We start from the raw sequence: 24,311 nt of genomic DNA on the forward strand, positions 1-24,311 counted from the left end.
TATACAAGTCATTAATGAAAACTTTGAATAGTATCAGACCCAGGACTGCTGCCTGAAGGACATCACTAGCTATGGCCATCCAACTGTACAGGGAACCCTTCGAGTGCAGTCTTTCAGCCAGATGCGCACTCGCTTTGTAGTAATTTCATCTAAATCACATTGCCCTAGTTTGCTTTTTCATGATTCACAAAGTAGGAAAATACTGCATGCATCTAACTGTTATTCTCCACAAACACTTCTCGGAGCGTAGAGATGGGTGGTATACATCTCAAAATAAGACATTAGGAGATAGATTTTAATAAAAGTTTTCATAGAACTTTAATAGGATTATTTTCATGAACTTAAAATCAGTGTAAACAATTTTGAGACAGAAATCTTTGTATCTGCCACCCAAAAATGCAAAACCAGCAGGTGTCTTTTTCTCAATCAAATTGAGCAAAGCGTACAACATAAACAAAAGTGCATAAATACTGGAAACTTTGTTGACCACAAGTTAGCAGGCACAGCTCTAGCTTCATGACCACCCCAAATTTATTCCTACAGACAGTACATCTCAGCTGCAAGACATCTGCATCCAGGTCTGAAACTCCCAGTGCCTTCAGTGTTGGTTTATGCCTGAGCCAGGTACTGTTACACAAAAACAGAAAACCCTTGTTCCTGGATGGCTGAAAACAGTCATGTGACAAGTCAGTAAGTTTGTATTGGAGGCTCGCTGAGCGATAAGCAACTCTGAGATCTGGAGCAATATTAACCTCTACATGCATTTTGACTGGGGGCAGATGGGTTAGGAAAAACTATGATTCACTTCTTAGTGAAAGAATTTTCAAATTGCTGCTTTCTGCTGAACCTTGCTGAAACCCAACCCCCAGATCTTGAACGTGATCTTTTTAGAAGTAGTTTTCAAAAACAAATTTCCAGCTATTTCTAAGAAGAAATTCAAACTTATATTTCTAATACTGACTTCAGGTTTCAGTGAGCAGGAAGATCTATCATTCCTTGAGCTAAGTATTTATCTCTGTTCTGCTGCATTCAATATTTATCTCAAATCAATAAACCTAGATATTCACCTCAACAGAAATCAATATCAGCTTATTATTCCATGTTTGCCAATATATAGGCATAACACAGTCACACCAATCACCCTGTAGAGAGTGTTTTTGAAATGGTGAGCTACATTTGCATAGGAGCAGCAGAAGGAAACCAGTGGCAGCAAATTAAAATAATTGAACTTTCCTCCTTAACATTTCCATCTGGGCTTCTCTTCTCTCCCAATTACACACACACACACAGAGTGCATAGGTACTTACACACACACACACACACACACAAACACACACACAGAGTGCATAGGCACCTAATTAGTATCTATTCATTTTTGATTCTTTTCAATCTAGAGATAATGCTGCCGTCACCTGCCACAGTTTTCATCCCTCCTTCTAACACATCCAGGTTTATTTCATGCAATTTATCATACAAGCTGATAACTATGCAAATGTTATTCAATCAAGTTCATTCCATCCAAAATAGGGCAACTGCATTCAGATGTTTACAAACGACAAAAGCCAGGAGAAAGCAGGAGAGTGGTTTTTTGTTTTGTTTTTGTTTCTGTTTTTTTGACGAGATCTATTGCCTTAAAAGGTGCAATCTCCTTTTGTTTAGAAGTAAAAGGGCAAATGTAGGTGAGAAAACATTCTTCCTCCATTCAGGACCACCACATGACTGGAGGTCTTCCATTAATACAGTGCCAGTTAAACTGCCAAGCAGAATCCAAACCCTTTTGAAGCAGTTTAATTTCAGCACCAGGGACAGTTCCCTCTGTGCCGCCAGGATTGTAGGCTACGGTTTTCAAATGAGTTTAAGGTAGTTATGCACATAAATCCAGGATGCCTAGTTCCCTTGGGTTCCTTTAAAAAATCCCAGGCATAAAAATGGTTTAAATTAAGCCCAGATGTAACTGATAGGGTGGGGTTACATGTGGAGCACTGTATGACGGAAAATAGGTGAAAATGGCAAAATAGTCTAAATGCCACTGATTTTGGCAGTCAGTGAGTTCATATAGGAGTGTAATTTACACAGCTTTCTCCCTCGGCCTGAAATTACTTTTGATGTCTCCCATGCAAATAATGACCAGGCTTGACCCTGCTTAGCTTGTAAGAATTAATAAGCCCATAGCTCAAGGTTATATGCTAAATAACAATACACTACACCAATCTCTTTTTTGGCACATCACATTCAGAGATCTCCCCTCATTACAGAAAAGTGGGCACAGATTATTTTAGTTACTAAATAACAACAATCTTTTACATCTATACAGGGCAATGGATCTCATGAGTAAGGACGTACACTAGGTCTCAGGAGACATAGGGGTCTTCTTGTGTGAGTCAAACAAGCTCTCTGTATTTCATTTCCCCAACTTTAAAAAGGGGATTAAAATCCTCCTATTCTCCCACCCTTTGTGCATCCTCTCTATTTACACGGTAAGCTCTTAGTGTGCATAACACCTGGCAAAATGGGGCCCTGCAGGCAGCTGGGGATTCTAGATCCTACTCTTAAAAACATATTTTACAGTTTAGAGAGTTTGTCTGCCCATCTGTCTGTCTGTGTGTTTGTTTCTTTGGTCAAGAACTCGTCTCAGATGGTAAGAGCTAGGACCACCATACTCAATACGCAGCTTCCTCTTATTGTAACTTAAAGCAAAATGAGGGTTTGGTTGTGCCAAGAATACGGGATGTGCCTGGAACGGGTTTGCTTCTCTTAAAACCAAACAGAAAAGAGACACAACCACCAGGCAGGATGAAGAGCCTGGCTGAGGGCACAGCCCTCCTTCATCTGGGGCAGCCCCAGCTCCAAGCCTCCCACTGCCCAGGCTCTCTATAGGGAGGGGTGCCCAGATTTGTATAGGGATATTGCTGGCTGTTCGCCTTTGTCACTGGCAGGAAGCAAAGGAGAAGTGCATCATTTCCTGCAGTCCTCGCTCTGGCTGGGGAGCACAGGAGACAGAAGAGCTGTGCACTTTGTTCTCACCCCTGCCGGGGGCAGGAAGGGGAAGAGCAGGTAGCCCAGGTATGAATCTCGGGGAGGAGGCGGGGAGCTTTGGCTCCTTATACTTCCCCCACACACTTATGCACATAGACACCAACCCCCAACCTGAGCCACATGCACCTGCAGCTCCTGAATTTCCCCATACCCAGACCCTTGCCATAAGCTAATCCTTATCCCCACCCTGACTCCTGCACCCAACACCTGCCCTAAGCCCCTCCTCACCCCAACCCTGTCTCCTGCGTCCCCCGGACACACCATCCCCCTGCCAACCGCCCTTTCTTTACTCACCAACCCTGACTCCTGCGTTTCCCCACATGCCCAGCCCCCTGCCATGAGCCCCACACATCCCCACCCTCTGCTCTGAGCCCCCTCCATACCTCAACACTCCCCAGCCCTCTGCCTTGGGCTCCCTGTGCTCCACCCCACACCAATTTCTTACAGGCATTGTAACAAATTTAAGTGACTTTCACCCCGGATGGAACCACAATGAGCTAGAAATATAGGCTGAACCCGGTATTGCTTCTCAGTAAACCTTACAGAAAAGACATAAATAGATGAAATTTGGAGTCCTGCTCTGGTTTGGCACAGCTCAAACAAAGCTTCAGGTCTGACAACTCCTAAATTACAAGAACTAGGACCACCAAATTCAGTATACAGCTTCCTCTAGTCCTTACTTAAAGCAACATAAGGGTTTGGTTGCGCCTGGAAAAAGGAAGTGAATGGGATTGCTCCTTTTAAAACCACACAGAAAAGAGACAGAATCACCAAAGCATGTACAGGCCTCAAAACTGATGTAACTGAGCAAATGGTGAAAGAGACTGTAGCACAATGAGCCAGAAAAATAGCATGAACCTGGAACAGGGTTGTTTCTCAATAAACCTTACAGAAAAGAGGCAAAAAGGCTAAATTTGGCATACTGCTCTGTTTTGGTACAGCTAAATTAATGGTGAAGGTTTGAGAACTAGAAGAAAATATTATTGCAGATCACACTGACTACAGCTCCTTTTTGTTAAGATATAGCGAATAATAAGAGTTTACAGGAAAGAGGAAAACAAATACAATTGTTGAAATTCCCATTTAAAAATTTCCTGAAAAGCAATCACAGGAAAAATGTTAACAATCCTTTTTTACATGAAATCCAAAATAAAATGAACACTGTGTTTCTGAAAAATACAACCATTTAAATAAAGCCTGTACATTTTCCTTTTATTTAAAAAACCAACAACTGTAACTGAGTTAAGGACCTGAGGAATGTCAGATAAATCAGCTAGTATAAAATAAATTGTAATTAACTGCCTAAAACTCCCCTTTGCCAGTGGGCTGTCGAGGCCCAGGGAGATAAGTGAGTTGCCTTAGTTCAGGCAAGGACTCAGTAGCTGATGAGAATAGAATCGAGGCATTCTGACCACTACATACTGCTCCCCTGAGTCAGAAGGAACGCACACAAAGGAGAACAGAAGCTCCTAATGACTGCCAGGTTGTAAAATTTGTCTTTCCTGGCAGATCACGGAAGTAATCTTTCATCTGTGAGCTGTCAGAGTCACTAATGTAGCCCACTGGCCACACCAGGGAACAGTAACTCACAGCAAGCCATGCATCAGCTCTGTTTGCCAAGTGGCCTCTGGGTCTCACACTTGCCAGGGTGAGAGAGGAGCTAGGACTGCTCGCTTGTCAAAGAACAGCAGGAATTTTGATCATGGTGACAGTTAAATCTATTTCTCTTAAGTTCAAGTGTGTGCAGGCACCCATACAAACCCACATGTACTTGTGCAAAACACACGCATGCAAACACCTAGGGATACTTGCATGTGCACATACACACTTGTATGCATGTATAACCCACACACTTTTTGGGTGGGGCAGACTGTCCCCTCTAGTGGCACTGACACCACTTACAAAGAGACTGAGGAGTCTGCCCTGTGGCCTTAGCTCAAACAGTTGACTTCTAGCTTATGCGGTAGAGGCTCACACACTAATCGGGGATGGGCAATAGTTTTGAATGGGAGGTGGTCTCCAAGAACGTGGTAAGTGGCCCAGGGCCACACTCTTCCATGATATTAATGAAGGAGGTGCAGGGTCTGGGATGGAGGTTGGGTGCAGAAGGGAGCTTGGGGCAGAGGACTGGGGTGCAGGAGGCAGTGTGGGGTCTTAAAGGAAGTCTGGGTGAAGGGAGGGGATGTCATCTGAGGTTGCAGGGCCCAGGAGGGGGCTGGGGTGCAAGAAGGATTCTGACCTGGAGCAAGAGCACTGGCAGAGTTTGGGTTGGATTGGGATAGAGACCTGGGTCTGGGCTGAGGGGAATAGGGGAAGGAGCAGGCAAGCAGAAGGGTTATGACCTGGAGTGGGAGTGGGGGGGGCAGAAAGCTGGGGGAGAAAGGGCGTGGGGTGCTAGCAGCAGGTTTTAACTAGGAGGCACTTACCTAGCTGGCTCCCAGCCAGCAGCCCAGCAGGTCCCTCAGACAGGCTCCCTGCCTTCTGTGCCACCCACAGCCAGGAGCTCAGAGCCACCAGCTCCAGGGGTCACATGTTTCTCTGAATGCCACTGCAAGCCTTGAGGGAGGCAAGGAGGGGCTTCGTGCATTGCTCCTGCCCCGAGCTCAATCTCGCAGCTCTCATTGGCCGGTCCTGGCCAATGGGAGCAGTGAGATAGGGTAGGGGTCGGGGCAGCATGCGAAGCTTCTCCTCTGCCCCCACCCCACCCCCCAAGCTCGCAGTGGGACTCAGAGAAGCACATGGCCCCTGGAGCTGGCCACACCGAGCGCCTGGCTGTGGGGAACATGCACTAAGCTCCAGGGGTCCCCAGTTCGACTCCCCCTGCAGACAACCAGGGTCTTTCAGCACTACACATGCATGTACATACCTATGATCTGGGGCTCTAGGCTTTAGCAGCCCCCAGGCTCCTGCTCTGTGCTGGTGGCCTGAACAACCCAGCCCTTCCAGAGCTCTGCTGACAGCCAGCACAGGGCAGGCAGGGCTTTTGCTCTCGGGGGGGCGGGCGGGGGGGGAGCCTCCCTAATGCTGTTCCCATGGAAACCAGAGCCAGCTTGGTAATGATAAGACTGACCATGCAGGACTCCTGCTGGCAGGTCTCAAGGGCAGACCCCTGTGACAGAGACCAGGCCCTGAAAGGGCTGCACCACAGTGAAGAGCCAAGCCTCTGCAAGGATAGGGGGTCACCCACCCACCCAACTCTGCCCCAGATGGAGGTGGCACCGTGGGAGGAAAGGGTGTGGCCAGGGCATCTGGAGCTGAGCTACTCAGTGGCTCTCCCAGGTATTCTCTGTCAACCGGGCATCCACCTGCAAGTGAGAGTTGCCCCTTCCTGACAGAAGCTCTAGAGGAAGGTGGCGTTGCAACACCACCTGCCCTCCCCAAGGCTAGGGGAGGCAGCAGCCCCTACTGGCTTAGGAATACATGGGGTGAACTTTGAACTGAGCCCAGAGAGTCCAGAAAGAAATCTTCGTCAGATTGCCTCTCTCCAAACGGCTGCAGCTCACTGCAGTGCCAGGCCCCACTGGCAAACATATACCTGGCCTCGGCCATGCAAGGGGCACGGGAAGCATCATTAAATGGCGAGCAGAATGACTTCCCAGTCAACGGCTGTCTGAGTTCCTAAGGGGGAAATCTGGCTCCGTTGGGGTCTGCACAGTTGTACCAGATAACAGTGCACAGCCAGGCTCCATCCTGATTTGCACCCTCAGCAGGGTCCTTCTGCATTGCAGCCAAGGCAGGAGGAAGGCAATGTGTGCAGACATCCCTGTGCTAGCTCTACTCCATCTTGCTTGCTAAAGATAGAAGCCCAGGGTCCAGCACAGCCTGCAAAAGCCACCTGGCACCTCTCCCACACACCGCACCCCAGGTCTGTACTTGTTCGTACAGGTGCTGCTCCTATCCGCATGTTTATTTTTAGCAAGCCATCTCGAGTACAACAAGCACAGGTCTGGCTACTCAGTCGGCCGTTCCCACCCAGCTCCAGGACAGGGAAGCCCACAGGCACTGGGGGAAGCTGGCACTGAACCCACACAAACGGAAGAATATGTTCCAGCCACACCTAAGACCTGGCCTTATAAGTGTAATAGGCACAGACAAGGCATAGACAGGGCCTGTCTTACTGCCCATCTTCTATTATTTCATTCCTGGCAGGGTGGCATTTTTGCTGCATTTCTAAGCCTCTTATTCAGCAAAGCATTTAATGGGATGATAAACAGTCATCTTGGCTCTTATGGAGCTTGATCCTGTGAGCCGCATTCATGCAAATAGCCCCACTGGGACTGCACATGTGCGTAAGGTTTGCAGGACGGAGACTTTAGGGACTGACGCAAAAGGCACTTTAAACAATGGCAAGGCTCCCATTAACATGGGGGAGCTGGGCCAAGCCAGTTAGCGTAACGTCACCTGGCCAATACGCCGCGTTTCTGTATGGTCATAACTCATTTGTACCGATGGATTATAGCGTGTGCGGCACATCCTCCGGGGCACACAGTAGGGCCTAGTTACCGCGACAGCTCAACGTCACCTACTGCTGATACGCAGCCATTGTGCAATGCAGCAGCTCTCCAACACAGCACAGCAGCATGACATGGACGACAAAGAACTCCTTTACCAGTCCCAGTGGCAAAGGGAATTAAACCGGGACATTAGTGCTATAATTAATAGTTATCGATAATAGCACCTTCCATCAAAAAGCTCGCAGACCTTCACACATTCCACAGAGGCAGGTAAACGTTATTTTGCTTTAACAGACAGGAAAAGAGAAGGTTGGATGGGTTAAATGACGTGCCCAGGGCCACAAAGCACGTCAATGACAGAAAGTCACCTACAACGTGACAAGCACCAACCACTTCCTGAAGAATTTTGAGCTTCTTTGGGGGTCTTCCTCTGTTTGGGCTGTGAAATCTCGCCACACAAAGGTGGAGTGGCTGAAGGACATGGTGACAATATGCCCCCATCTTTTCATGGATATGTGTGTGGAATGTGAATATGGCTTTTGAAATGGCCTCCCCACCCTAAGAGGATACACAGGAACTCCTGGAAAACAAACAAATTGTAACAAGAGGGAGGGAAGGCATTGCTGGGCCCAAGTCAGAGAAAAAGATCAGCTCTGGCTTGTGAAGGATCATATCTGAGATAAGAACTAGAATGAGAAATATGATGTGTAACAACTTATCTTAGGCTGCATCTATGCTATCCCACCCCTTTTGGAAGGGGCATGTAAATGCAGCACAACAAAAATGCTAATGAGATGCTGATATGAATATTCAGGGAGTCATCTGCATGATGGCCACTCACCGCTTCAAAAGTGCTGCTTTCAAAATGCAAACTAGTTGTGTAGATGAGGTTCCTTTGAAAGGAAGTCCCGCTTTCGAAGGTACCCTTCTTCCTAATCTGATGCAGCCTTAGTGTATTAGATTAAGCTGGCATGTTTTGTTTTATTTTTTGCTTAGTAACTTACTTTGATCTGTCTATTTTCACTTGCAATCACTTAAACCCGACTTTTTATGCTTAATAAAAACATTTTTGCTTGTTATTGAACCCACTGTAAGTAACTGTTAAGAAGGGGAGGGGGAGCAAAAGCTGTGCATGTCTCAGTGATAACGGGACATCTTTAGGAGCTTGTTCCGATATACAGAGTATGACAGATCTATTTGGGGTTTCAGATTATGCTCCTGGGTGCTGATAAGTGCCTGTAGCTGAGGCCTCCCAGAGCTGAGCTGTTATCAGTATTTGTGTTACTCTGTGGTGGGGCTGTTACCCCAACTCTGTGTCTTTGCTGTGGGAGACCAGAGATTCTGACCCCGCAGGAAGAGGTGTGGCACCCTAGAGAACAAGAGGGAGGGCTCAGTGGTTTGATCAGCACACTTGGGGACAGGCTCAAGGGGATCTCTAATTCAACCCACTGAATGCTGAATATGCACACCACTGAGATGCTGAAAACAAAACTTCTTTAGAATTGTCCCATGCACAAAAGAAACACCCCATGACTTCCAGAGAGCCAAAAGAGACTGACAGAGATGATTCATTAGCACTGAAAGAAACCCTTTTACTATCTATTATTTAACCAATGCTCAGCCATTTCCCCTGATCTGCAGACCCATCGGAGTTGTGTTTTACCCGCTCCTGTACCTTGACGCGGCTGATGTTCACACCGCTCATGCTTCCACTGCGATCGATCAGAAAGATGAACTCGCCCGGGGTTTTCCTGAGGTCTGGCTGGCTGGTTCTCAGGTCAGGGCAGAAGTTCAGCATGATCACAGGGTGGTGAGGGATGTCCTTGTTCAGACGTTTCCTGATGATTTCCGTCTGCAACAAGCAAGAAACAAATGTTAGGAGGAGAGCACCAGAGCTGCCATTTATCTGCAAAACTCCTCCAAGTACGGTCTCCATCCCCCACCTGCCTGTTTAACTCTAGGGAAGGTGACCATATTTCCTAAATTAAAAACGGACAGTGAGGAGCTCGTCCAAACCACCCTCTGCCCACATGGCTGGCCAAAGCTCTGCCCCTCTTCCGTGCCCCATGTTGCCCACAGCTGGGGCTGAGCACCCAAGCCCTGTGCCTCCCATGGATGCCACTGGGACTGACTCCATAAATGCTGCTCCCTGGCACCTCATGGTGTCACCTCTCCAACAGGCTGCTCAGTGCCCCCAAGGATCACAGCTAACTTTTTGGGGTGAACTGGGCATTTGTTTGCTCTTGCCAAGAGCCAATGCCCATTTCTGTCAAAACAGGATGGCCAGGAGAGAGCTGAAAAGGGAATGCCCTTGGCAAAACAGGATGTATAGGTGCCTGAACTGTAGGTGTGAATCAGAGCAGTATTGGATAATGCAGTAGTAGAAACACCTGAGCCATGTATGCTACAGCTTTCCCACTCCTACCCCTAACCCTGTGGGGCTACTCAGTGCTCAGTTACAGGTCTGATTTCAATCAGGGCAGAGGCACTGTAGAGGGAAGATGCTGTACGAGACCTCCAATCAGCGAATATAATTCCCATGTAATGTCTGCCCCCATGAATACACAGCAGGAGCGCAAGTGAGCAAGCTACATCTTGCAATGAGCACCTCATGGCAAAGGCGCACTGAACACTTTATCAGTTAAGCCTCTCTGTACGAAGTCGGTCAGCAGTCTTAGCATTTGCATTTGACATAGGGGGAAACTGAGGCACAGAGCCATTAATGGGCTTACTCAGTGTCATGAAGTAATTCAATGGCAGTGCTAGAAAGAGAATACACAACATCCTCAAGCTTTGTTCCCCATCTAAATGGGGCACAACAGCCATCTCCGTTATTTTCTGTGGATTCTGTTTTTATTCTGTGTTATTACATAGATTAAGATACCCAGCCTACCACTCAAGGCATCACTGCAATAGAAATCTGCAGGATAGCTATTTTTTTTATTACATGTTATACCTCTGACCTATTGACTTTTTGCATTTTGTTTCATTTTACTATACATATCAATCTTAATTTTAAAGCACCAGTCATGTTGAACTTGAAGAAAAAGAGCTCCCACGACAGTAATCAACTCCTCTATGTTATAAAAAAACCAGGGAGTCCTGAAGCACCTTAAAGACTAGCAATTTTATTTATTAGATAACGAGCTTTTCTGGGCAAGGTGGGAGCGATACAGCCTGTGGTGCAGGCAGAGCAGCAGCTGGCAAACTTGAGAGATTGCAGCTGCTCAGCCAATTCTCTCTCGCCCTCTATCTTCCTTCTTTAATCACAGTTCCTGTTCCAACAACTGCAAAGCAAGTGCCTGGTGTTGCGTCGCTAGCCAGTCCTCAAGCAGCAAAGTCAGCTTTACCTCCTGCAGAAAGCCCTTCCCCTCAGTACTCGACCTGCTTGTTGGCTCTGTCCAGAACTCCAACCATACATTTATCCCAGAAAAGCTTCCTCTTGGAACAGTCCATGAAGGGACAGTGAGCCATGCATCTGCATAAAGGTGAGCCATGGAGATGCTGCAGCCTGGAGAGGTCCAGGGGCCTAGGAGAGGACAGGACGCACATGGTTATCATCCCAAATAGCTCAGTGCCGGAGCAGCTTAAAAATCATTTTGGAATTTCAAGAACAGAAGAAGTTACTTTTTGAGACTGTACTTCAGTGCATTAGCAGTGGGCTGCTTCACCCACAAAAACTCTGGGCACTCAGCCAGATTTGTTGCAATGAAACAAGAGCTGAGAAAATGGGAAATTAAAAATCACCATTTTTTAAAATGGAGTTTAGCGGGAGATTGGTTTCACCCTGCTTCAAAGCACTGCAGGCCTTGCACATTTGGGAGGGTGAAACAGTCTTTGGCATGCCCAACTAGCAAAGGGAGGGGTTATTCAAAACTGCTGGTGGGAATCTAATGCCAGGTCTATGCTAGACCTGAGATTGATCCTAGATAAGCAATTCCAGCTATGGCAATTGTATAGACGGACTCAACACATCTGCAATCAACTTATCTGGCTGTCCGCACAGTGGGAAGTTGATGGGAGAAAACTCATGAGAATGAGGAGTATAGGGCTCAACTATTGACCCTGATTGTTCTATTTCACACATCCCCACTAGGCACCCAAAATCGATCCCCTGAAGATCAGGTCGATCTCCAGTATGTAGATATGTACCCTAAGTGTGTATTGCACTGACGCATTCAAACACTTGGTGACCAACCTGCACAGCTTCAAGTGGAGACGGCTGGTGAGCCTGAAAATCATGCCCTTCCCTGAAACAGGACTGCTTCTTTCCAGTTCCAGCTCAGGGGAAAGTTTGCAGCTCTCAGCCCTGGGCTTGGGAAGGAATTCAGGAGGAAATCAGCCAGATGCTGGACTGAACTCAAACCCCCAGACAGATTTAAGACCAATGATGTGGTCCCCATGGCCTACATGGAGTACATTTCAAAGCCATGCACAACCCTCAAACCTCTCCCTGTCTGCCTCGCCACCATCTCTTCAGATGGAGCGCCACGTTGTGGGTTGGGGCCCTGGAGCGAACATACTGGGAAGGTAATACAAGGTAATACAAGGTTCTCTACCTTGATCGATCAAATGAACTAGCAAAGCAAAACAGCAGAAATGGAGCACTTTAAAGGCTAACAAAATGATTTAATCCGTGATGAATGATTTATTCAGCTCTGAAGAAGTGGGTCTGTCCCACGAAAGCTCATCACCGAACAAATAATTTTGTTAGTCTTTAAAGTGCTCCATTTCTGCTGTTTTGTTTTGTTGGCGTACAGACTGACACGGCTAGCTCTCTGTTACTATTCAAATGAACTAGGAAAGCTGTGCAAGCAGTCCTGTAGCACTTTGCAGACGAACAATATTATTTATTAGGTAATGAGCTCTCGTGGGAAAGACCGTCTTCTTCCGATTCTGGAGCAGAACTGAGAGAAAACTAAGGAATCAGCAAAATGTAAAAATTAAAAAGGAGGGAGGGGTGGGGAGTGGAGAGAGGAAAAGAGAGAAAATAAAACCCTCTGGGAAGTGTTAATTAAGTGGGATGTCTGCCATCCCTGCGCATATCAAATTGTCCTTGTCATGTATAAACTGTGAGCTATGTGCTTGTTTTACTGGCTGCATTTCCCAGTCTCTGGCTTGAGTTCCACCTAGTGGAGCGGGTAGGAAGGGAAGGACGTCATGGCACTGGCACACAATGTGCCCTGAGTGGGTGCATGCTGCTACTCAGGGCATAGAATGTCTTTTGCTTTGGCTCACAGAGGGGAAACCCTCCCATTCCTGTATTAGCAAACACGGACGGAGATGGGCACTCACCAGGTTCAGGGCACTTTCGCTCCCGTTTGTGCTGCCAGTTCCACGTCGGGCACCCAAAAGCTGCACTCGTCATTAAATTTGCCTCATTCAGTGCCTGCTGCTGGCTCCTGTCCCTTCCCGTGCTGGCTTGTGGGGCTCACAGAATGCCATCCCAGCAGACCATCATGCACCACTGATGGCTTTGGTGCTCAACGCAGTCCCCAGAGCATGATCAGACTCATCACAAAATGGACATGACATCAGTGAGTTGCCAGAGGTGCACTTATGGTTCCTGGTTTCAAGGTACTTTGTCTTAATCCACTTAATACATTTGCTGCCCTGGTTGCTGGTCCAGTAAATGTCCCACCCAGAGCTTCTTCCTATTTGTGGGTCTGAACGGGCAGTTGTTTGGCTGGCCTCACCCCAGAGACCAGCCAAAATCTGGGGCAGTGCTCCAGTGACCATCGTGCAGTGCACTCCATGACAGATTGCTTGCCAGTGGTGAAGGTTTTCCAGTGCAGTTGCAGTTCAGCGGTCTGAATAAAGTGGAAGGGTTAAACGCCGAGTTGCCGTACGAGAACACAGGTGGGGTGCTTCCACTTTCCTGGGGTCGATCGGTCATTCATGGGAGAGGAGAAAGGAAGTTGACCCATTGAATTGTGGGATACATTTGCCAGACACCAGGGAAGTGAGCCCAGAGGCAGGAGTGCATGTCCACTGCAAAACAATACCCTTTGAACCCTGGATCCCACCTTGACAAGGGCTCGGACCCTCCACCCTTGCAGGGTCATCGGCTCCTGGGTCTGAGCCCGACAGATGTGTGGGTAGACACAAAAGGGGTTAGGGCTGGAATGCTAGTCAGATCGCGCAGTGTAGACGTATCCTCAGCCAGAGCTGCACTGCCTCCACCGAGGAAGTATTTCACCCATCCCTCATCTTCCCCTCACGCACCCTCCCTTCCCCATTATCCAATTACCATAAAGTAATCAGATCTCATCAGCTGCCCGTTGATTCCACAGCACCGTTACCCTCACACTCCTGCTAGCTAATGAGCATTCAAGCCATTTGCATAGCCAAATGAAGAAGGGAAATTAATTACTGCTGAAGTAGCCATACTAATTCATTTAAGCCAAGAGGTGCCCACTGCCACGCTCTGTAATCCACCCAGGACATGTGACTCAGTGGTTCCTCCCTTACGCATGCACGTAGGGGATGGCAAGCCCTGTGGAGCCGTATGTTTGCCATGGCACCACCCCTGCCTCACTGCTCTGTTCCCAGGGTGGTCACAGCACCATTCCCCCCAGGCAGGCAGGTAGGGTTCACACTGGAGAACGGCTCTGGAGTCAGACACCCGCTGGATAATTTGACAGGATAAAGACACGAAATAATCAGGCTGGCATCTGAGCTGCAGCGTGGGTGGTTCATCTCCTTCCACCTGCCCTACTCAGAATGGAATTACAGAAGAAGCCCGTAATACAGATGAGGCGCTAACTGTTGCCTCTAATTGCAAAGGAAAGAAGAGAACTACCAGAAAATTGTCAACGCTTCTTACACGTAATGAACAATCACAACAACCACCCAGAAAAATGTTGTTGTGACAGCCCGGAGAGGCATGGAACATGTGAGGCCAGGAGCCAGGCTAGCTTACGTCGCCCGCACTGACTATCTCCCTGTGAGACGTGGGGCTGCAATTTTTAAAAGTGGCCACTGATTTTGCTTGCCTCAGCATTAGGTGTCTGATTTCTGGAAGCACTGAAATCCCCCAGCCAAATTCGACGCCCCCCATGCGTGACTGTCAATGCGCCATGGCTGTGTATGTAAATCAAGTCACAGCTTTAAAGGGCCATGACCCACAGACCACAGAATTGCTTTAAAGGGACATGGCCACAAGTAGTCCTTTGTGCATGGGGTTATTCAAGCTGCAGGAGTACGCACTGGGATCAGCCACGTATGCCAATACAGTGAATATTTAATTAGCAATCGAAGGTGCTCAACATTATAACTAAATCACTCCCATATTATGACAACTAATGGAATTAATACTATAATAATATAACACTAAATCCATGTAATATGATATGATAATACTATACTACTGAACACACTAATTCTATGATTGAATTTCCCCCCACGTTCACTTATTCAGGAGTGCAACAGAACTAAACCCCCTTCATCAGCCATAAGCCTTAGGACTTGTCCTCACCACAGAGTTAAACCAGGATCTTACCTAGGTTTTACCATCCAAACTCTGTGCTGGCCAGACACTGAAACCTCCTGCCAGGGTTAAGAGGTTCTGCTGGGTTTAACCTGTGGCTAGCCTGGGGGGTCTAAGAGGAAGTGAGTTAGAACTTATCTTATGCTTTAACTCTGGCTGGAAATCACCCACTTTGCAGTGACACAAGTTAAATTACTTGGGCACTGAGAGTCCTTCAATGCCTTCCCACGGTCCTCCCACCCCAAGCAAATGACAAAGTTCCCAGCAGTTGCCACAACCATCCACCAAAGAAGCCCAGGCCCCTCAGCACAAAGCACCACAGGCTCTGCCCCCGGAGTGCTGAAACAGTGAGTATGCGATAGTCTGGGGAGGGCTTTGCTGTGGGGACGCCTGGGCTGGGCAAACCCAGGCACTCAGACCCAGGGGCTGAACATCCAGGTTCACTCTGCTGCGAAGACACACCCATGGAGGCAGTTTATTGGACTGCAGAGATTACTAATCCCATGTGGTATGTGCTGGGGTGAACCTTACGTACATATGTAACCAGAGCTCCGTTGTCCAGTCCCAGCGGAACCCCAGGCTGCTGCTGCCTTGTCTAACCCCCAGTACCCAGGTCCTTTCCAGTCCTGGGTAATACCTCGTCACCCTGCCAACTCCTGCTCCTTCTCACCTTTTTATCAGCACTGGGGTCCTTCTTAGTCCCTTTAATGAAATCATTTCTCCCCTTCAGGTGTTGCTCATACTCGGCAGGGGTCATGTCACCCTCTTCCATCAAGACATGAGGCATATGGGGCTCTGGAAGTTCAGAGGGACAAGCAGAGGACAGCCTTAGACTTCGGAGTCACAAGAGAGACAGAATTAGGAGGCTGCAGCATTCAAGCTGGCACCTGGGAACTGTGGGAGGGCAATGGGCACATCCCAGTAGGTTCAGAGGCTTAGTTCACATCAGCGGCTCAATGTTTACCTCACGAATGGGGCATTTATGTCCACAGTGCAAAGACCGCAATAATGGCTTGTGTCTCCTGGACCCCGGAACAGGTGGGAACCCCCAGAAAGAAGCAAATGGCAGATGAAAAGCACAGGCCACCTACCGCTTGGATGGATTAATATTTCCACCGGTCTGTCGAAAGTGTGTTTGTTGGCCAGTGTGATCTTGATGCTCTTTGCAGAGTGGGCAGAGGGGTCGGCATCCGCTCGGATCTCGTGCGTCGGGCTTTCGACTCCTGCACAGGGAAGAGGGATGTGACACTGATATGAAAGCTGTTTGGAAAGCAGGGATTTGAAGGGGTGCTGGGGCTCAGAGGGCCAGAGGGGGGAAAACAGAGCTGAAGTGGAGAGGGAGCCCAGTATAGAGGAACCAGCAAGGTTGAGTACAGCTCTGTGGGTGTAAGTGGGCCTGGTTTCCCATCTGCACCCCAGGACGTGACAGCGCCATGTGCTGAAGCATCATGTGCAGCTGCGGTACCCCAGGAAGAAACAGCAATCAGTGCAGTGAGATGGTATCACCCACTCATCAGCACTGCTGCTGGCAGCCAAACCACTGGTGCCGTGGCAGAGTTAACCTGCTGAAACTGGCTCTGTCTGGGTGGCTCTTGTCAATGTTGAGAGGTGGTTCTGCAGCAGGTTGGGGTTCCAGGGCAGCCCCAGGGGTCTCACCTGCGAGTAGACATGGCCCCCGGATCTCCAGGTGGAAGCTGAACTCATACTCGGTGGGGTTGGTCACCTCGCTCTCCAGCAGCCGGGCCAGGCAGAACTTGGGAGCAGGATCTGGGCTCCCAGCTGCATGGGAATGTCGATCTCTGCTGACAACAGGACACCAAGTGAAAGCTGCAAACCCCGGACTCGCCCTGCCCTACAAACACACCCCAGCAGCTGGGGGTAAAGCAATGGGCTGCTTTCCTGCCTTCCACGGCAATGCCTCATGCAGCCAGCAGCTCATTTGCACAGGGCGGAGGGCCTAGACAACTTCCCCCCCAGCCCAAGGGCCTCTCCTCACCACCTCAGCCACAGGAGCTCATGTGTCTCAGCCCCTTGGATTCATCTCCTACAGCATGTTGGGCAGAGCCCTGGCCCAGCGGGTCCCAGCCAGTGGCAGGGCCCAAGGCAGCATGCTGACAGTGGGGCTCAGCCAGTGGGTGCTGGATGCTACCGTCAGTGGGAACTCAGGGACCAGAAGACCACTTTGCTCGCCCTGCCCTAAGGCTGGACCTGATGTTGGGTGTACAAGGCAGACAAAAGGAGAAGGAAAAGGTGGGCTGGAAAAGGAGAGCTGTCCAGGGAGATGGTTACAGATTGGCGGCTGTGCCAGGGCCTGGCTCTAGGGGTGGCAGGGACACAAGAGGGTAGCAGAGGATAGAAGGGAGCAGCCAATCAACCCAGCTGCCGGGGAGGCGCTGATAAATGGTGGAGGCCACTGGTTTAAGGGAAATGGACTTTCACAGAACCATTCCAAGGGCAGCTGGCCTGACCCTCAATACCTATTAAGTTAGCAGGAATTCAAGCCCAACTCATAGTCATTCAGCCCCTTGTAGTTACAGGTAGGAAGAACACAGCCTACTCCAGAGAAAACTGCTGGAAGGGTGGGGGGATATTTGTGGCCCTCCTCACCTGAGCCGCACCTCAAAATCAAACCCACCCGGAGCCTCTTGCTCCCGCTTACGCTCGGAGCTGGTGTCCGAAGAGGCTGGTGCTTTCCCCGCAGCACTGGGGCACCTTGGGAATGCAGGTGGCTGGCAGAAGGACCCTCACGGCCCCACTCGGGAGAGTCTGCAGCTCCGAGGAGGTGCTGATGAAGACAGACACGCTCTCCAGTGGAGGGATCACACCCAGATTCACCACAAAAACTATTCGCTCCAAATCCTCATCCAGCCCGATCCTTCCTGCACAGAGAATTCATGCAGGAGATGACACAGAATGATTCTCTCTGCAGCCCTGTCACTGCCCCAGTCTCCCTCCTCCTGCACCAACCCTGCCACTTCTTAATCAAATACCCACAGCCCATCCCAGTATTATCAGGGGCATCAGAGTGGCTCCCACAGATATCCTTCTCTGGGCTGAGGTAGGGGAGAATCATGGAATCCTAGGGCTGGAAGGGACCTCAGGAGGTCATCATGTCCAGGCCGCTGCTCAAAGCAGGGCCATTTCCAACTAAATCATCCTAGCCAGGGTTTTGCTAAGCCGGGACTTAAAAACCTCCAGGGATGGAAATTCTATCACCTCTCTAGGTAACCCACTGCAGAACTGCCTTGTCTCTTCAGCGTGACTCAGAAAGGGCCTGATCCAAATGCCACTGAAGTTAATGAATCTTCTAGATTCACGTGTTGGCACTTCCAGAACTAGTGGAGCTTTTAAAATTAAGTGGAGCCACCTCTAATTTTCACACTGAGCAGCCTGTGGTAAGTGCATGCAATGGGTTTTCCTGTCTCCAAAATGACCAACCCGGTTCTGGTCCCTCCGAGTGCTCTGGACATCATGCATGACTGACAGTCCCCTATGATTCTTCTTCCCCTGCCACTAAAATTACAAGGTTTCCTCACCACTTCCATCCTGAGCTCTGCTGTTGGTGAGGCTGCAGCAGTCGATGTAACAGTCGTCTAGTTTGCTTTTGTCTTTGATCTGCACAGTGACAGCCCGCCTGGAAACAACAGCTTCGAACCCAACCACGGTGGTGTACTCATCCAGCGGGAAGACAAAGAGACCTGCCAAAGGGGAGCCTCTTAGAATAGCCACCAAGTAACACCCTGCAGGAGAGCTCCCTCTCTGAACATTGGTGTGTAGGTCATGCCCCAAGGAGCCAAACCTGCATGCCCTCTAAGTTAATGCACCCTCACCCTATAAATGCACCCTAAGGATACCACCCCCCGTTAACTTTCCTCCAAGAATCTGGAGGTTTAATATATGTACAGAAACATCAAGCATCTCAGACTAGCTCAGATATGACGTCCTGCCTATGGCTCTGCGTCACCAGCTGCAGCCACTTGAGTCTCAAGACGTGGCAGCTCCAGCCCCTGCGCCAGCCACAGCTTACATTAGAGCAGCCTAAGGGCTCTTCTAAATTAAGTAATGCTTAACCTGAGACACAGGAGCTGCTCCCACTGGCTTCCGTGGTTCCTCTTGCGCTCACCCCGAGGCACATGTGTTAGGATCCTGCCAAAGGGGGCCTATCACACATGTAAATGCTCAGAAAAAGTTGAACCCTGCTCCATCTGCATCCTGCTACACAGAATCATAGAATGCTAGAACTGGAAGAGACCTCAAGAAGACATCAAGTCCAGTCCCCAGCCCTCATGGCAGGACCAGGCACCATATAGATCATCCCTGGCAGGTGTTTATGAAATCTCCATCACTGAAGATTTTTAGAGCCGCTTAGACAACTTCTCTAGACAATTTATTCCATTTCCTTCCAAATGTCCAACCTAAACCTCCCTTGCTGCAATTTAAGCCCATGACTCCTCATCCTAACATCGGAAGGTAAGGAGAATAATTTTTGTCTCTCCTCCTTCTGACAACCTGTTACCTACTTGAAAGCTGCTATCATGTCCCCTCTCAGTCTTCTCTTTTCCAGATCAAACAAACCCAGTTCTTTCAGTCTTCCTTCATAGGTCATGATTTCTAGAGCTTTGATCATTTTTGTTGCTCTTCTCTGGACCTTCTCCAATTTGTCTACATCTTTCCTGAAATGTGGTGCTCAGAACTGGATACAATACTCCAGTCGAGGCCTAATTAGCCTAGAGCAAAGTGGAAGAATTATTTCTCACGTCTTGTTTATAACTCCTGTTAATGCATCCCAGAATCATGTTTGCTTTTTATGCAACAGCGTCATACTGCTGATTCATACGTAGGTTGTGGCGCACTGTGACTCCAAGATCCCTTTGATTCAGAACCAAAGCAGCTACTGCTTCAACTAAAGCAGCAGCTCTTAAGGACAAGTTAGCAGCAGGCTCTTCTCAATGCCAGTTAGTGGGGGAATACGATCAGGGATTACGTAGAAACCTGGCTAGTGATACCACAGGGCACATAAAGAGTCCTTCCTGAGCATATGAGATTGGATTATCCTTATCACCAGCTCTGGTGCAACTATCATGTACGGCCACAAAAACATCCAGGACATTTCCTGACCACAGAGGGGATTACCAGGGTTCCCTCTAATTTTTAACATTTGTGTGCAGAATACATTTGTTATGTGCACCAAGGCATGTGCAGACGTGCACCACTATAGAAACACAGGCTGCCAGCTCTGGGCGCTCTGCTAATTAGCTGGGTGGCACCTGAATTTCTCCCGGGAAGCCACCCAAGCACTCAGCTTACAGGGAGCACTCACATCTGAAGCTCGGCCAGCCCCATGCACAGCCAGGCAGTCTCCAGTTTGTTCTCCAGGACTTGGGTTACCAAGTCACAGTGAAACAGCATCCAAATAGCTCTAGGAGTTCTGAGTGCCTCTGGTCCTTGGGACCTAGAACCAGGAGTGCCCTACTAAGCTGATCTCACAGAGGCAGGTTTAGAGTTGACTCTGACCCAACTAAAAGTGATTGATACATACTGCAGCCACTGAGAAGACAGAACAGATTAGCTCATACACATAGGGATACAGAGAGTGTGTGCCCAGCTACTGCAGGCAGAGAGTGATCCATCCACCCTCACGCTTCTAGGGATCACTTCAGTTTCTAAGCACCACCTATTTTTCTTGGTCTGTGCTGTAGGCTCTGTCTGTCATGGCTAGTCCGTGGTCAAAACTCCTCCTTATAGAAGGAGTGTGTTCAGCTGAGCTCAAGGAGTCTGCAGAGAGTTCCAGCTCTCAGCAGAATCAGATTGCAATACCCAAGCCTCTAGGGGAACCCTCCCCACCCCACTCCCCAGTGCTAGAAGAACAGAGAGCATGGGCACACTGCCTACTGGGTGAGCTTTCCTATCTCCCCCTCTGCTCCAGAGTGGTGGTCCATGGTGGGTGAAGGGGCCAAAAAGAGACACCTCGAAAAAGGTTCCTTCCTCTGATACCACCAGCGACCTTGGAGAGAGGCAAGAAGCCTGGAACTGCAAGAGCAGGTACTAGGGGCCCAATCCTTTCCCACCTCCAGCACCTTTGCTGTTGAAGGAGTTCAGAATTTGGCCAGGAATCCCCTGCCGAGCAGTTCTCTACGAGCAGAGGAGAGCTTGGTGGGATCCTGCCCCAGGCATGCCTCCCACATGTGGCACATGTCAAGGCAGGCAGGGACATGGGCTGCAGAAGGGGCAGGCTGGAGTGCAGTTCTGCTGCACAATGTCTCAGCTAGTGCATGGTCCGCACATGGCAACTCTAAGTTAGAGGAGCCCTTAGGTTGCTCTAATGTATGCTGGGACTGGAGCTGTGGCTGGGGCTGTAGCTGCCATGTCCTGAGACTCAGGTGGATGTAACTGACTCCCCAGTGCCCCCACTATGCCAAGTCATTCTCAGTTCAGGAGAGAATCTGGGCCTACAAGTGCACCAATAGCAAATATCGCAGCCTGTCTGTAGGAGAGGGAGCTGCGGAGCCCGACTCCGAGGGTGACGTGAACCCCAGCACTGACCCCTGAGCACTCTCCATGCTGCCTGGCCCCCAGGGGAGTGAATCTCACCTTCAAAAGGATGGGTCTCCGGATTGCCATAGGTCAGGGAGGCAGTCATCCCAAAGGCATAGCCACTGACGCAAGAGGTCACCTCTGAGGCTGTGAGGGGGAGGGGAGAGCTGCTTGTCCGGTTAATGAGCCCTGGCATTCTGCAGACAGTCCAGCGGGCAGCCTCGGTGTCAGACCCTGCAGCAGACTGGAGTGGGGAAGGATGTGAGAAAGAGCCCTGACCCCAGAGGCCAAAACACCCCAGAGCCTCAGACTGCATGGGCAGCTTTGGAGCAGGGAGCAGAGCAACAGCTTGGATACAGGGCAGTCCGGGGCCTGTGTTGGGCCTCCACCTCCTGCACAGGCTGCAGCCTCAAGGGCTCTGCAGATACTTGACCATCCCAGAAGCCAGCGTGCCCCATTCCCAGCAAAACCTTCCTCTGGGAACCTCTACCAAATTGACAGTAAAAGGTGGCATTGAAGCAGCCTCAGGGCTGAAGACAGGAATCTGGGCACCATGCGCCATCGTTTCCTAACTCCATCTCCTCCCTTTGTACTGTGGGGGTGAGCCTGAGAAGCACCAAATGGGATGGATGCTAGTGAAATGCACCCATGGGACCTTTGCCCTAAGCTGCCCCTGTAAAGTTGTCTTTTCTAATGACAACGAGGGATTTGTTTCCTCACCAGTGAAAGTGAACTACCTTGTCAGCCTACGGCATGGAGACAAGTAAAACATTCCCACCATGATGGGAAAGATGCCATAAATCCCCACTTCCAGACACTCGTCCCAATACCTGGGAGCACCTTGGAGTTAAATCTGCAAGCAAGGCCATGGACTGTACCCAGGGCCAGGCCACACCGATAGTTTGGGAGCAGGGGAGGGATCGAATTTTCTTCCAGTGACTGTGCTTGTTTACAGCTTTATATTGCACCAAACTGGGTAACCTTCCCCGCTCCCCCCGGCCCACATACACATTTCTGGTTTTCCATTTCTTGTAGCAGGTAAAGTTGCTCCATGATAACAAAAAGCAACCATAAAAGCAAGAAACCTGTGGAGATATACAAACAGTCTTGTTGACTGTGATTTCTTTGCCCATTACCCGATACCACCGTACAGTTGGCTTTGTTCAATCCCTTTTTCCCACATTTCAGGGCAAGAGTAAAGACTCCCCTTCCCCACTCCGCCAGAGATATGACTCACTTCCTTGCCTCCTTATGAGAGCTGTTCATCCTTAAAGTTGCTGTCTCTAATACTTGTATTAAATAAATCTTCCCTGCAACTCCATTTGCTGACAGCCTACCCCCTGGGCTAGCTGACCTTCTCCCAACATCTCTCTCAGCCTGACTGGCCAAGGAATTCAGATCAGGATCCTGCAGGTGTCCAGAACTCACCACGTCTGCTCTCTGTCAGGAATTCCCAGGGACAGCTGCAGCCTGGTTACTTCTTGGCTGGCCCCATATGCTTTATGTAACCAATGGGGGGCAAGCAGCAGAGACAGATGTCAATGTACCTCTCATTTCCTGGCCAACCTGGGGTCATTAAATGCACCTCTAGATGCAAATTTCCTGGAAGGCAAGAACAAGAAGTCATTAGGACTAGGAGCTCACCCATGCCTTTCAATGGAAAAGCATCAGAGCCAAGCAGGGCCAACGAAGGAGGGAGAAAAAGGACTTACAGAGATCTACTAGGAGTGACTGAGGTGAGGATGCAGGGCTTTTTAAGGCTGGGCTGGACGGAACAAAGGAGAACAGCAAAATGGGGCCATGGGAACCTTGGCGTGAAAGACTTTACCAGGATTAGTACTAGTAAGGGACAACAAGACTCTGAATATATCACCAGAAACTAACAGCAACAATGATACCAGAAGGGCACCTCCCATGTGAGGACCTCAAACTCAGGCCTTATAACTTTCCAATGATGCAAGTACTACTAGCCCTGGGCCACAGAGGTTCAGTGACTCCCCCAGGCAGTCTGTGTCAGACCTGGTAACAAAGCCCTGTCCCACCCGTGACCTCATGCTTTCCTTGGGGTATTTGCAGCGTGAAGCACAAGTGCCCAGCCTGCTAGAGGAGCCACAATGCAGCATCTCTGCATGAAAGGTGACTGTGCTTGTGCCTGCCGGTGAGAGAGAGGGAGACCGGGGGAAGTCAGTGGCATTCAGGGAGAGCATCCTCCAGTCACAAGCTGCTGGGTGCTGCCGAGGACCATGGCTAGTCCAGCCTGGCTGCCTCCTAATGCACAGCTTGGCAGTCCTGGTAGTTGATTTTGCTTCTCGGCACTGAGGCGCTGTTTCACAGGAGTGACGGTGCCACAAGTCAGCCCCACTGGTGGATGTCTGCACAGCAGTGCTGGGGTGTGATGGCAGACCTCAGTGACACACTCAAGCGTGCTGTAATCTAGCTCGGGAAGCCGTGGTAGCATGGGCTTGTGGTCACAGTAATCTCCCAGGTCCTGGATGTGTTTCTACAGCCCATACTGAATCAGGCACTCCCATGGCTTCATTGTGACCGGTGCTCAAAATGGTCAGATTAAAACTATCACACCCCAGGACTTCAGTGAGGACATTCGCTATAAAGGAGGCTGCTGTGTACAAGGATCCTCCAAGGTAGGCAAATAGGTGCTATAAGTATGCAGTTCACAAATAACGTCTGCGAAGACAAAACTGTGGATCTTCAGCACAAATGTGAAAAGTCTGCTCTTGTATGGATGTGAGACCTGGCATACTAAAAAGCCTTCAAATCACAAACTACAGACATTCATA

General features: G+C 49.4%; 1 protein-coding gene across 1 annotated transcript in view; it reads right to left on the reverse strand.

Annotated features, from left to right (window-relative positions):
- Window positions 1-21,709, reverse strand: part of VWA5B1 (von Willebrand factor A domain containing 5B1) — a 57,000-nt gene extending 35,291 nt beyond the window's left edge. The window contains exons 1-7 of the mRNA XM_074975743.1: window positions 21,571-21,709; window positions 18,516-18,677; window positions 17,639-17,858; window positions 16,636-16,778; window positions 16,071-16,202; window positions 15,650-15,774; window positions 9,166-9,342 (exon numbers count right to left, since the gene is read on the reverse strand). Of these exons, the coding sequence (XP_074831844.1) occupies window positions 9,166-9,342; window positions 15,650-15,774; window positions 16,071-16,202; window positions 16,636-16,778; window positions 17,639-17,858; window positions 18,516-18,677; window positions 21,571-21,709 (1,098 nt within the window). The remainder of the gene's footprint in view (window positions 1-9,165; window positions 9,343-15,649; window positions 15,775-16,070; window positions 16,203-16,635; window positions 16,779-17,638; window positions 17,859-18,515; window positions 18,678-21,570) is intronic.
- Between the last annotated feature and the right edge of the window lie 2,602 nt (window positions 21,710-24,311).

Source organism: Carettochelys insculpta, chromosome 23, assembly GCF_033958435.1.
Source record: "Carettochelys insculpta isolate YL-2023 chromosome 23, ASM3395843v1, whole genome shotgun sequence".
Classification (NCBI taxonomy): Eukaryota; Metazoa; Chordata; order Testudines; family Carettochelyidae; genus Carettochelys; species Carettochelys insculpta.